The sequence below is a fragment of the Balaenoptera physalus genome (assembly GCF_965194825.1).
Source record: "Balaenoptera physalus genome assembly, chromosome: 2".
Lineage (NCBI taxonomy): Eukaryota > Metazoa > Chordata > Mammalia > Artiodactyla > Balaenopteridae > Balaenoptera > Balaenoptera physalus.
In genome coordinates, this window is record NC_138883.1 from 87,137,774 (window position 1) to 87,151,192 (window position 13,419).

Here is a 13,419-nt window from a genome sequence, read left to right on the forward strand (position 1 = left end):
GGGTCTTGTTTTTGTATCCATTCAGCCAGTCTGCTCCCGGTTGGAGCATTGAATCTTACATTTAAGGTAGTTATCGATATGTATGTTCCTATTACCATTTTCTTAATTGTTTTGGGTTTGTTATTGTAAGTCTTTTCCTTCTCTTGTGTTTCCTGCCAAGAGAAGTTCCTTTAGCATTTGTTGTAGAGCCGGTTTGGTAGTGCTGAATTCTCTTAGGTTTTGCTTGTCTGTAAAGGTTTTAATTTCTCTGTCAAATCTGAATGATATCCTCGCTGGGTAGGGTAATCTTGGTTGTAGGTTTTTCCCTTTCATCAGTTTAAATATGTCCTGCCACTTCCTTCTGGCTTGCAGAGTTTCTGCTGAAAGATCAGCTGTTAACCTTATGGGGATTCCCTTGTATGTTATTTGTTGTTTTTCCCTTGCTGCTTTTAATATTTTTTCTTTGTATTCAATTTTTGTTTGATTAATATGTGTCTTGGCATGTTTCTCCTTGGATTTATCCTGTATTGGACTCTCTGCGCTTCCTGGACTTGATTGATTATTTCCTCTCCCATATTAGGGAAGTTTTCAACTATAATCTCTTCAAATATTTTCTCAGTCCCTTTCTTTTTCTCTTCTTCTTCTGGGACCCCTATAATTCGAATGTTGGTGCGTTTAATGTTGTCCCAGAGGTCTCTGAGACTGTCCTCAATTCTTCTCATTCTTTTTTCTTTATTCTGCTCTGCAGTGGTTATTTCCACTGTTTTATCTTCCAGGTCACTTATCCGTTCTTCTGCCTCAGTTATTCTGCTGTTGATTCCTTCTAGAGAATTTTTGATTTCATTTATTGTGTTTATCATTGTTTGTTTGCTTTTTAGTTCTTCTAGGTCCTTGTTAAACGTTTGTTGTATTTTCTCCATTCTACTTCCAAGATTTTGGATCATATTTACTATCATTACTCTGAATTCTTTTTCAGGTAGACTGCCTATTTCCTCTTCATTTGTTTGGACTGGTGGGGTTTTACGTTGCTCTTTCATCTGCTGTGTATTTCTCTGTCTTCCCATTTTGCTTAACTTACTGTGTTTGGGATCTCCTTTTCGCAGGCTGCAGGTTCGTAGTTCCCGTTGTTTTTGGTGTCTGCCCCTGGTGGCCAAGGTTGGTTCAGTGGGTTGTGTAGGCTTCCTGGTGGAGGTGCCTGTGTTCTGGTGGATGAGGCTGGATCTTGTCTTTCTGGTGTGCAAGACCACGTCCAGTGGTGTGTTTTGAGGTGTCTGTGACCTTATTATGATTTTAGGCAGCCTCTCTGCTAACGGGTGGGGTTGTGTTCTTGTCTTGTTAGTTGTTTGGCATAGGGTGTCCAGCACCGTAGCTTGCTGGTCATTGAGTAGAGCTCGGTCTTAGTGTTGAGATGGAGATCTCTGGGAGAGCTTTCACCATTTGATATTACATGGAGCTGGGAGGTCTCTGGTGGACCAATGTCCTGAGCTCGGATCTCCCACCTTAGAGGCATAGGCTTGATACCCAGCTGGAGCACCAAGACCCTGTTAACCACATGGCTCAGAAGAAAAGCGAGAAAAAAATGAAAGAAAGAAAGAAAAAATAAATAAATGAAATAAATTTCTTAAAATAAAAGATAAAAAATAATTATTGAAAATAAAAAAATGAAAACGTAATAAAAAAAAAAGAAAGAAGAGAGCAACCAAACCAAAAAGCAAATCCACCAATGATAGCAAGCGCTAAAAACTATACTTAAAAAAAAAAAAACAAAAACGGACAGACAGAACACTAGGACAAATGGTAAAAGCCAAGCTATACAGACAAAATCACACAAAGAAGCATACACGTAGACACTCACAGAAAGAGAAAAAGGAAAAAAAACTATATATATATATATATATATATATATATATATATAAAAGGAGGAAGAGAGCAACCAAATTAATAAACAAATCTACAAATGACAATTAACTCTAAATACTAAACTAAGATAAACATCAAACCAGAAAGAAATTAGATGCAGAAAGCAAACCCTAAGTCTACAGTTGCTCCCAAATTCCACTGCCTCAATTTTGGGTTGATTCATTGTCTATTCAGCTATTCCACAGATACAGGGTACATCAAGTTGTGGAGATTTAATCCGCTGCTCCTGAGGCTGCTGGGAGAAATTTCCCTTTCTCTTCTTTGTTCGCATGGCTCCTGCGGTCCATCTTTGGATTTGGTCCTGCCTCTGCGTGTAGGTTGCCTGAGGGCGTCTGTTCTTCACTCAGACAGGATGGGGTTAAAGTAGCAGCTGGTTAGGGGGCTCTGGCTCACTCAGGCCGGGGGGAGGGAGGGGTACGGAATGCGCGGCGAGCCTGCGGTGGCAGAAGCCAGCGTGTCATTGCAACAGCATGAGGCGTGCTGTGTGTTCTCCCAGGAAGTTGTCCCTGCGTCACGGGACCCTGGCAGTGGCGGGCTGCACAGGTTCCTGGGAGGGGAGGTGTGGATAGTGACATGGGCTTGCACACAGGCTTCTTGTTGGCTGCGGCAGCAGCCTTAGAATTTCATGCCCGTCTCTGTTGACCACGCTGATAGGCGTGGCTGTGCCCGTCTCTGGAGCTCGTTTAAGCGGTGTTCTGAATCCCCTCTCCTCGCACCCCAAAACAGTGGTCTCTTGCCTCTAGGCAGGTCCAGACTTTTTCCTGGACTCCCTCCCGGCTAGCTGTGGCACACTAGCCCCCTTCAGGCTGTGTTCACACAGCCAACCCCAGTCCTCTCCCTGGGATCTGACCTCCAAAGCCCGAGCCTCAGCTCCCAGTCCCCACCCACCTCAAAGGGTGAGCATAGAAGCCTCTCAGGCTGGTGAGTGCTTGTTGGCACCGATCCTCTGTGCGGAAATCTCTCCGCTTTGCCCTTCCTAGTGTGTGGAAACTTTTCCTCCTTCACAGCTCCCTCCCAGAGGTGCAGGTCCTGTCCCTATTCTTTTGTCTCTGTTTTTCTTTTTTCTGTTGCCGTACCCAGGTACGTGGGAAGTTTCTTGCCTTTTGGGAAGTCTGAGGTCTTCTGGCAGGGTTCAGTAAGTATTCTGTAGGAGTTGTTCCACATGTAGATGTATTTCTGATGTATTTGTGGGGAGGAAGGTGATCTCCATGTCTTACTTCTCTGCCATCTTGAAGGTCTCCTCTAAGTTGTCTTTTTATTGTTGAATTGTAAGAGTCCTTTATATATTCTGGACACTAGGTCCTTATTAGATATATTATTTGCAAATATTTTCTCTCATTCTGGGACTTTCTTTTCACTTTCTTGATAATGTCCTTTGACATACAGATGTTTTAAATTTAAATTTCATTTAAAAATTTTAATTCGAATTCAGTTTATTTTTTCTTTTGTTGCTGGTGCTTTGGTGTCATATCTAAGAAACCATTGCCTAATCCAGGGTTATGAAGACTTACACCTATATTTCCTTCTGAGAATTTTATAGCTTTAGCCGTTAAATTTAGGTCTTTGATCTATTTTGAGTTAATTTTTATATATGATATGAGATGGGGTCGAAATTCATACTTTTGCATGTGGATATCTTTTTGTCCTAGAACCATTTGTTGTCAAGACTCTTCTTTCACGTTGAATGGTCTGGACTTCCTTATTGAAAACAAATTCACCATAGGTATATAGGTTTTTTTCTAGACTCAGTTTTATTCAGTTGATCTATCTGCCTATCCTTATGCCAGTTCCACACTGTTTTAACTACTGTAGCTTTGTAGTTAAGTTTTGAAATCAGGAAGTGTGAGTCTTTTAACTTGGTTCTTCTTTTTCAAGATTGTTTGGCCATTCTGGGTCCCTTGCATTGCCATATGAATTTTAGGATCAGCTTATCCATTTCTGAAAAAATGACATTTAGAATTTTGACAGAGATTGCACTGAATCTGTAGGTCAATTTGGGGAGTATTGCCATTTTAACAATATTAAGTTTTTCAATCTATGAACATGAGATGTCTTTCCATTTACTTAGATATTCTTTAATTTCCTTCAGTATTTTGTAATTTTCTGTGTACAAGCCTTGCATTTCTTTGGTTAAATTTGTGTCAAAGTATGTTTTTCTTTTTGATGCTATTATGAATGGTATTGTTTTCTTAATTTCATTTTCTGACTGTTCATTGATAATGTATAGAAATACAACTTATTTTTGTATATTGATCTTGTATCTTACAACTTTGCTGAAGTCATTTATTCTAATTTTTTTTGTGTGGATTCTTTAGGATTTTCTACGTATAAGATTATGTCATTGGCAATAAAGATAGTTATATTTCTTCCTTTCCAATCTGGATGTCTTTTATTTCCTTTTTTGTCTAATTGTCCTGGCTAGAACTTCCAGTACAATTTTTAACAGAAGTGGCGAGAGCAGACATACTTATCTTGTTCCGAAGTCTAGGGGAAAAGCTTTCAGTTTTTCACCATTAAGTATGATGTTAGCTGAGAAATGTATATTTTTTAAAAATTTTATTTCAAAGTGATTACAGATTCATAGCAATTTGCAAAAGTAGTACAGAGAGATCTCATGTATTCTTCAGCCAGTTTTTCCCAATGAGTACATCTTGTTTGTTTTTTGATTGAACTGGGCCCTTGGCAGTGAGAGTGCAGAGTCCTAACCAGTTGGCCACCAGGGAACTCCCCCAATGAGTACATCTTAAATAACTACATTGCAATATCAAAACCAGGAAATTCATATTGGTATAAGGTGTGTGTATAGTTCTGTATCATTTTATCACATGTATAGATTCTTGTAGCCACCACCACAATCATGATACAGAACTATTGCATCTCTACAAAGATCTCTGTTAGGCTACCCCTTTATAGTTATGTCCACTGCCCTCCCTCTCACTGTCCTTAACCCCTGGCAACCACTAATTTGTTTTCCATCTCTACAGTTTTGTCATTTTGAGAATCTTGTATATGTCTTCATACAGTTTGTAAATTTTTGGTATTAAGCATATTTTTAATTCAAGTTATTTTCCTCCTTTTGTTTTCTTAAAGATAGCATTTCTTTTCCTGTTTTATAGATGCAGTAACTTCTCAAGTGCCAAGATAATGGAATTAAAAAGATTTCTATTTCCTATAGTATATTTACTTTGAGAGCCCACTTTGTCTGATATTCTTTGCTCGGTGTTTGATGTTGCAAGTTTTTGAGGGGTGGGTAATGGATGAGAATAGTTTGAATTACACATACCTCAAAAAAATGTCTGATGATTTTTCTTAATTTTCTTAATTTTTCCTATGGTAAGTAGAATCATTTAAATTTGTTTCTTTGATCTCCAAATGCAGCATTTTGAAATAGAGTCTTAGGAAGTTCTTGATGATGATGGTGGTGATGTTTTTCTCTGAGAAGCAATTTTAAAGGCAATGACAAAATAGCCATACACCTTTGCTGCCACTGTTATTTTATGTGTGTGAGAGAAAAATCTTTATTTTGGTCAAATTGATGCATGTACATACGTGTTTACATCATATAATTCCACGTGTGTGTGTATATGTATCTTACATAGAGGTAATTCCATATGTACACACATGTTTACACAGGAACAAATCAAAACAGCCAACAATTTTCTGTCACATCCCTCTCTATTTGTGGTTGCTGCTCAACAGACAAATTGCACTTTAAGCCATTTTAGCTTTTCTCCCCCACATTATCTATTGACTTACTATGGAAAATGAAGTTTACACATGTGTGCTGTCCCCTTCTCCCCCAACCCCATGTTGTCCCTTCCCAGATCCTTATTACATATAGTCCAAGCTTTACCTGAGTTGCAAAATTTCTCTCAGTGTAAATCAGAGAATTCTAATGGCTTCATGTGTATATATATATTTTATTCATGAAATATTTTCTGGGGCCCTCCATCTTCCTACTTCTTTCTGGACTGTTTTACTCTTTCTTGGCCTTCTTTTTACTGTTTTCCTTTAAATTTCTTTTATCTTTTATCTGTCCTATGTTGGAACTTCTGTAGCCTGGATCCTGTCTTTCTCTTTCTTGGTTTATTCTCTCATTTTGATGAAGTGCAGCTTATAGTAACTTCCTGAAAACAGGTGTATGAGAGATAGTTTGCATGTCTGAAAAAGTCTTTATGCTTTTTATTTGATTGCTGGCTTAACTGGATTTAGAATTGTAAGTTGAAAATAATTTAATTTTTCCTTATCATTTTTAACACATTCTTTCATTGTTTTCTAGCTTCCTCGATATTGAGAAGTTAGTATAATTCTGATTCTTGGTTCTTTGTGGTCTATTTTTCCCTCTGCAAGCTTTTGGGATCTTCTCTTAACTCACCCATCTCAGGAACTGAGAAATTTTGTGATGATGTGCCTAGGCTTGAGTCTTTTTTCATTCATTGTGTTGCATACACGCCAGGCCCTTTTAATCTTGTAACTCATTTCTTCGGTTTTGAGAAACTTTCTTGTATTATTTCTCTAATGATTTTCTCTCCTCAATTTTCTCTGCTCCTTTTTTCCCCCTGCAACTATTAGTTGGATATTGGACCTCCAAGATTTTCTAGTTCAAAGTTGTCTTTTTTGCCCATGTGTTTCTCTTTCTTTGTTCTCTTTTCTGAATTTCTTTAACCATTTCAATGAATTTAAAAATTTCTGTTATTGAGTTTTTTCTTGTTTTGTTTAATAAAAAGATAACTTTGAGAAATAGTACAATTAACGGCCAGTAGGAAGTAATGTGCTATTAGGTTACACTACCTGACTTCTGACATCAGATCACTTGTTATTTAATTGGGAAGCCATACATATATTCTGTGATTATCCTAAACTCAGACTCTTTATCTCAATATTCAATGCAGCAAAGATTATGTGCTGTTTGGTAAGATAACATAAAATAATTAGAGTAGGTGCAATTCAAAGAAAAATATACATGCAGAGAATGCAACAACTAGTTTTGCGAGGCACTTTTGCTATGGATTATGTAAAGTAACAATCTTTTTGGTGTAATTTCATAGGATGATTTTTCAGGATTGTCACCATACGAAAAGAAGAGACTGAAGAACATATCAGAAAATGCAAACTTTTTTGCTTCTCTTCAGTTGTCTGAGGTTTGTGTGGAGTTTCTAATTAAAACTGAGATACTATTCCTCTTGCCAGTAGGTTGATAAAATACTCATAGTATCAGGTTTCATAGTGTCAAATGAGGGAGGGTAAAACTAGGAGCAAGATTTTCACTTAATAGAAAGAGGTTACCATATTTTATTGATTCCAAGACATTTTTTTTGAAATTGGCATATTAAAACTATAACTGGCAGCTTCCCCTAACGCCTTTTTTGGTGGTACATAAAATAATGGTGTCTTACGAATAGTTGTCTTGGATTCAAAGAAACAGGGTATGTTCCAAGAGGTTGCTTTAACTAAAGGTTAAAGGTGAAGTGGGAGGGATGGGTTAAGGGATGTGTGGTAGAGGAGAGAGAGGACGGCTTTTTTTTTTTTAAACTTTAAGAATAGATGCGAGGAACTTTCCTGGAGGTCCCATGGTTAAGATTCCGAGCTTCCATTGCAGGGGGTGCAGGTTCAATCCCTGGTCAGGGAACTAAGATCCCTCATGCAGTGTGGCAAGGCCAAAAAAAAAAAAGAATAGATGGGAATATGCTTTGTATAGGAAACTTTAAGGATAAGTGGCCAGAAGTATGGTAATGTTTTATAATCATTATTACTAAAGGTATAATTTACACTGAAGGTCTTCACACTGGGGTAAAATTTCTATGTGTGAGAGAATAGCTGTTTAGGAGGGTGTGTGATGTTTTCCCCCAAAATACATTAAATCCTTGGCTTTATTAAATAACTGTTTGGTTTCTCTGAATACCAGATTCCTAAATATTCAGTGTGTATTTGCATCTTGAGGGGAGGGAGGGCGAGTTAATATAAGGGACTAAATTGTTGAGTCACTAACAGTTGAAAATTCATAAGAAATTTAGACAAAAGTATCTCTGATTTTGATTTTAGTTAACAGAAATTCTGATTTGATTTGTGGAAGTATAACCTGTAACTTTTCTGGAAAACACCAAAGTAGGATTGCCTGTAGTAGAGTTTAAACTTTTAAATTTGTAATAGTATATTTGATAAATGTTTAATGTTTAATCATGTAAACTTGTTAGCAACCTGGTCCAAGGTATCAGAATGTCAGTATATTAGATAGTATTATATACTTGTCTTTATTATTGATAGTGTATTTGTCTCATGTCTACTAGAAGAACAGGTATCATATCTCAAGGTTCTTTAGTTCCTATATAGATCTTGGTTTAGTGTGGATACAGTAGCAGATACTTAATATTTTAGAAGGAAAGCTATGTAGTTATAAGATAGTGTTTTTTTACATGTGTATGTTTTGTGTATTTTGCAGTCAGCTGCAAGGCTCCGTGAAATGATAAAGAAGAGACAGCCTCCTGAATCCAAAAGGTAAAAGATTTGGTTTACATTTCCTGTACCATGATATACTGCTGAGTTGTTTTATAATTTGAAAAACTGGTTCAACATAGTAAAATAAATAGCAGATCAGAAACTCTGTAATTTAATGTAATTTAATCTTAATCCTTTATAGGAACTCTGAGGGAATGCTACCTTTTAATAACTCTAAAGTTCTCATCTTCATTAAAGGACTATACAGGAATAGAATCTTGAGAGCTGAATTTTGTTTATATTTATTATTGCTGCTAATGGAGAGAAATCTTTATTACCACTAAATTGTTCTTATTTTTGTCTGAGAAACTGTTCTTAAGGACTCTTCTACTTTATTTTTCTGGCTGTCTTTTTGCTTCTCAATTTGTTTTTTCTTTCCCATTCCTAGAATAAAGGAAGGAAATGAGCATTTGTTGCACATCTATGAAATACAGTGCAGTGACCTAAAATTTTTATACTGCATTATCTCATTTATTTCTGGCAAAAATTTTGTGGGATAGAAAACAGGCTCAAAGAGGTAAAGTACTGATAATTTGCTCAAGGTCAAAGTAGTTCTTAAGTGGAAGCTTCAGGATTTGAACTCCAGGATTCTTTAGGTTTCTCTCCTCTTCATTTTAGCAGGGCTTATGTATAAGTGAAGAAACTGAAAATCTTGGCATCAGTAGGCCATTTTTTTAGTGCTAGATGCTAATGAAATGTAGCATCATTTAATTGGTTTGATTCTCATACAGGTCAGCTAGCTTGAGAAAAGCTAAACCTTTAATTATGACCAGGTATCTGCGAGTGTGAAAAATTATTACAGGAGGAACATCATTAACACTGGAAGATAATAGCACCGGTTCTGTTGTCAATTGGTCATTAGCTTATATTTGCATAATTTTTATTAGCAAAGATTAATGTTTTTTTCCTCACCTAAGTCACAGAATTCCAGCACTTAGTAGTTGTATAAGTATTAGTATCCAGTAGATAGAGCAGAAGTTATATAATATAGAGGAAAGAGCATAGCTTTTGAAATTTGGCAAACATGATTTCAAGTTTCAATTCAGGAACTTATAGCTGTGGTATTAACTTTGGACGATTTATGTAATTTTCTTTCCTTATCTGTAAAGTTGGCATTATGCCAATCTAGAGGGGTTTAAGTTTTAAAAAATTACTAAATATATTATACATACAAAGAAGCACATATGAAGTATTTTTTTATTAATCAATTTATTTTTTTAAAAATTTATTTATTTATTTTTGGCTGTGTTGGGTCTGCGTTGCTGTGCGTGTGGGCTTTCTCTAGTTGCAGCGAGCAGGGGCTACTCTTTGTTGTGGTGCACGGGCTTCTCATTGCAGTGGGTTCTCTTGTTGTGGAGCACTGGCTCTAGGCACACGGGCTTCAGTAGTTGTGGCACACGGTCTCTAGAGTGCAGGCTCAGTAGTTGTGGCACCCGGGCTTAGTTGCTCCATGGCATGTGGGATCTTCCCGGACCAGGGATCGAACCCGTGTCCCCTGTATTGGCAGGCGGATTCTTAATCACTGTGCCACCATGGAAGTCCCCACATATGAAGTATTTGTATAGTTGAAAAAATAATAGTAATTCAAGCACCCATCCATGTACTTGCCATCCAGGTCAATAGAAATTTATAGTACCTCTTAAGACCCTCCCTCCAGATAACAGTCATTATGTGAATTCTTATTTATTTATTTATTTGGCTGCATGGGGTCTTAGTTGTGGCACACGGGATCTTTCGTTGCGGCACGTGGGCTTCTCTGTAGTTACGGTGCGTGGACTCTAGAGCATGTGGTCTTAGTTGCCCCGCAGCATGTGGGATCTTAGTTCCCCGACCAAGGATCAAACCCGCATCCCCTGCATTGGAAGGCTGATTCTTAACCACTGGACTGTCAAGGAAGTCCATTATGCTGAATTCTGTGATAATCACTCCTTGTATTTATTTATAGTTTTACCACCTGTGAATGTATATTTAAACAGTATTTTGCTTATTTTGTCCTGTTTTTTATATTGACATACAATGTGCCATTTTTATATTCTGGGATTTTATTTTGCTCATTTTTATATCTTTATGTTTTATTTTATTTTATTTTTTAAAAATTATTTATTTATTTATTTTTGGCTGTGTTGGGTCTTCATTGCTGCACGCGGGCTTTCTCTAGTTGTGGCAAACGGGGGCTACTCTTCATTGTGGTGCACGGGCTTCTCATTGCGGTGGCTTCTCTTGTTGCGGAGCACTGGCTCTAGGCATGTGGGCTTCAGTAGTTGTGGCTTGTGGGCTCTACAGTGCAGGCTCAGTAGTTGTGGTGCATGGGCTTAGTTGCTCGGCGGCATGTGGGATCTTCCTGGACCAGGGATCAAACCCATGTCCCCTGCACTGGCAGGCGGATTCTCAACCACTGCGCCACCAGGGAAGTCCCTATATCTTTATGTTTTAAAATTCATTCATGTTGATGTGTACAGCTTTACTTCATCATGTTTTTTCTTCTGTATGAATGTGCTATGTTGATGGACAGTTGAATTGTTTCTTTTGTCAATATCACACTTTTGCTTATTATGGCTTTAAGTTTTTTTTTTTTTTTTTAATTTTTATTTATTTATTTATTTTTAATTTATGGCTATGTTGGGTCTTCGTTTCTGTGCGAGGGCTTTCACTAGTTGTGGCAAGTGGGGGCCACTCTTCATCGCTGTGCGCGGGCCTCTCACTATCGCGGCCTCTCTTGTTGCGGAGCACAGGCTCCAGACACGCAGGCTCAGTAATTGTGGCTCACGGGCCCAGCCGCTCCGCGGCATGTGGGATCCTCCCAGACCAGGGCTTGAACCCGTGTTCCCTGCATTAGCAGGCAGATTCTCAACCACTGCGCCACCAGGGAAGCCCATGGCTTTAAGTTTTGACATTGGGTAGTCAGTCCTCTAACTTTGTTCTTCTCCTTAAATATTGTGTTAGTTCTTCTGTGTCTTTTGCCTCCCTGTATAAACTGTAGAATCAGTTTGTCAATATCCGCAAAATAACTTGCTGGGATTTTGATTGGGATTGCTTTGAATCTATAGATTAAGTTGGGAAGAACTGACATCTTGACAATATGTCTTCTTATCAAAGAACATGGATAATCTCTCCATTTATTTAGTTCTTTGATTTCTATCATCAGAGTTTTGTAGTTTTCCTCATATAAATTTTATAAATATTTTCTTAGATTTATGCCTAAGTATTTCATTTTGTTTTGGTTTATAACTTAAATGGATTGTACTTTAAATTTCAAATTTCACTTGTTTCTTGCTGGTATATAGGAAATCAGTTGACTTTTGTATATTAACCCTGTATCCTACAACCTTGCTATAATCACTTATTACTTCCAGGAATATTTTTATCCATTCTTTTTTTTTTTTTTAATAAATTAATTTTATTTATTTATTTATTTGGCTGTGTTGGGTCTTCATTTCTGTGCGAGGGCTTTCTCTAGTTGCGGCGAGCGGGGGCCACTCTTCATTGCGGTGCGCGGGCCTCTCACTGTCGCGGCCTCTCTTGTTGCGGAGCACAGGCTCCAGACGCGCAGGCTCAGTAGTTGTGGCTCACGGACCTAGTTGCTCCGCGGCATGTGGGATCTTCCCAGACCAGGGCTCGAACCTGTGTCCCCTGCGTTGGCAGGCAGATTCTCAACCACTGCGCCACCAAGGAAGCCCTTATCCATTCTTTAGAATTTTCTAAATAGACTATCATGTCATTTGTGAACAAATACAGTTTTATTTCTTTCTTCCCAATCTTTATACCATTTATTTCCTTTTCTTCTATTATTGCATTAGCTAGAACTTTCAGCACAGTGGGGTTTTTTTGTTGTTGTTAGTTAGTTAATTAATTAATTATTTTTTGGCTGTGTTGGGTCTTCATTGCTGCACCTGGGCTTTCTCTAGTTGTGGCGAGAGGGGGTTTCTCTTCCTTGTGGTATGCGGGCTTCTCATTGCAGTGGCTTCCTTGTTGTGGAGGATGGGCTCTAGGCACACGGGCTTCAGTAGTTGTGGCATGTGGGCTCAGTAGTTGTGGCTCGCGGGCTCTAGAGTGCAGGCTCAGTTGTGGCGCATGGGCGTAATTGCTCCGCGGCATGTGGGATCTTCCTGGACCAGGGTTTGAACCCATGTCCCCTGCATTGGCAGGTGGATTCTCAACCACTGCGCCACCAGGGGAGTCCGACAGTGTTGAAAAGGAGTGGTGAGAGAGGACATCTTGCCTTGTACCTGATCTCAGTGGGAAAGCTTGGCATTTCTCACCACTAAATATTATGTTAGCTATAGGGTTTTTTGTAGATTTTATTTCGTGGAGGAAGTTCCCCTCTATTTTCAGTTTACTGAGAATTTTTATTCTGAATGGGTGTTGGGATTTGCCAAATGCTTTTCCTGCAGTTATTGATAAGATCATGCAATTTTTTTTTCAGCCTGTTGATGGGTGGATTACATTAATTGATTATTGTGTGTTGAGCTAGTGCTGCATGCCTGGGATATATTCCAGTTGGTTGTGGTTTATAATACATTTTATACATTGTTGGATTCAATTTACTAATATTCTGTTGAGGGTTTTTGCATCTCGGCTCATGAGAGATATTGATCTGTAGTTTTCTGTTCTTGTAATGTCTGTCTGGTTTTGATATCACAGTAATGTTAGCCTCATAGAATGAGTTAGGTAGTATTCCCTCTGCTTCTGTCCTCTGAAAAAGATTGTAGGGAATTGGTTTAATTTTTCCCTTCAATGTGTGGTAGAATTCACTAGTTCACCCATATCAGCCTGGTGCTTTCTGTTTTGGAAGGTTATTAATTACTAGTTCAATTTCTTTAATAAATACAGGCCTATTCAGATTGTTTCTTATATGAGTTTTGGCAAATTGTATGTTTCAAGGAATTGGTCCATTTCATCTAGGTTTTCAATATGTGGGCATTGAGTTGTTCATATTATTTCTTTATTACCTTTCTAATGTCCGTAGGATCTGTAGCGAGTCTCCTCTTTTATTTCTTTCTTTTTCTTAATTGGAGTATAATTGCT

General features: G+C 38.0%; 1 protein-coding gene across 6 annotated transcripts in view; it reads left to right on the forward strand.

The window, feature by feature from the left end:
• WDR76 (WD repeat domain 76) overlaps positions 1-13,419 on the forward strand; it is a 68,684-nt gene that overhangs the window by 11,037 nt on the left and 44,228 nt on the right. For all 6 annotated transcript variants that reach the window (XM_082450096.1, XM_082450098.1, XM_082450099.1 and 3 more), the window contains 2 exons: positions 6,948-7,040; positions 8,339-8,394. In XM_082450096.1, coding sequence (XP_082306222.1) covers positions 6,948-7,040; positions 8,339-8,394 — 149 coding nt within the window. The remainder of the gene's footprint in view (positions 1-6,947; positions 7,041-8,338; positions 8,395-13,419) is intronic.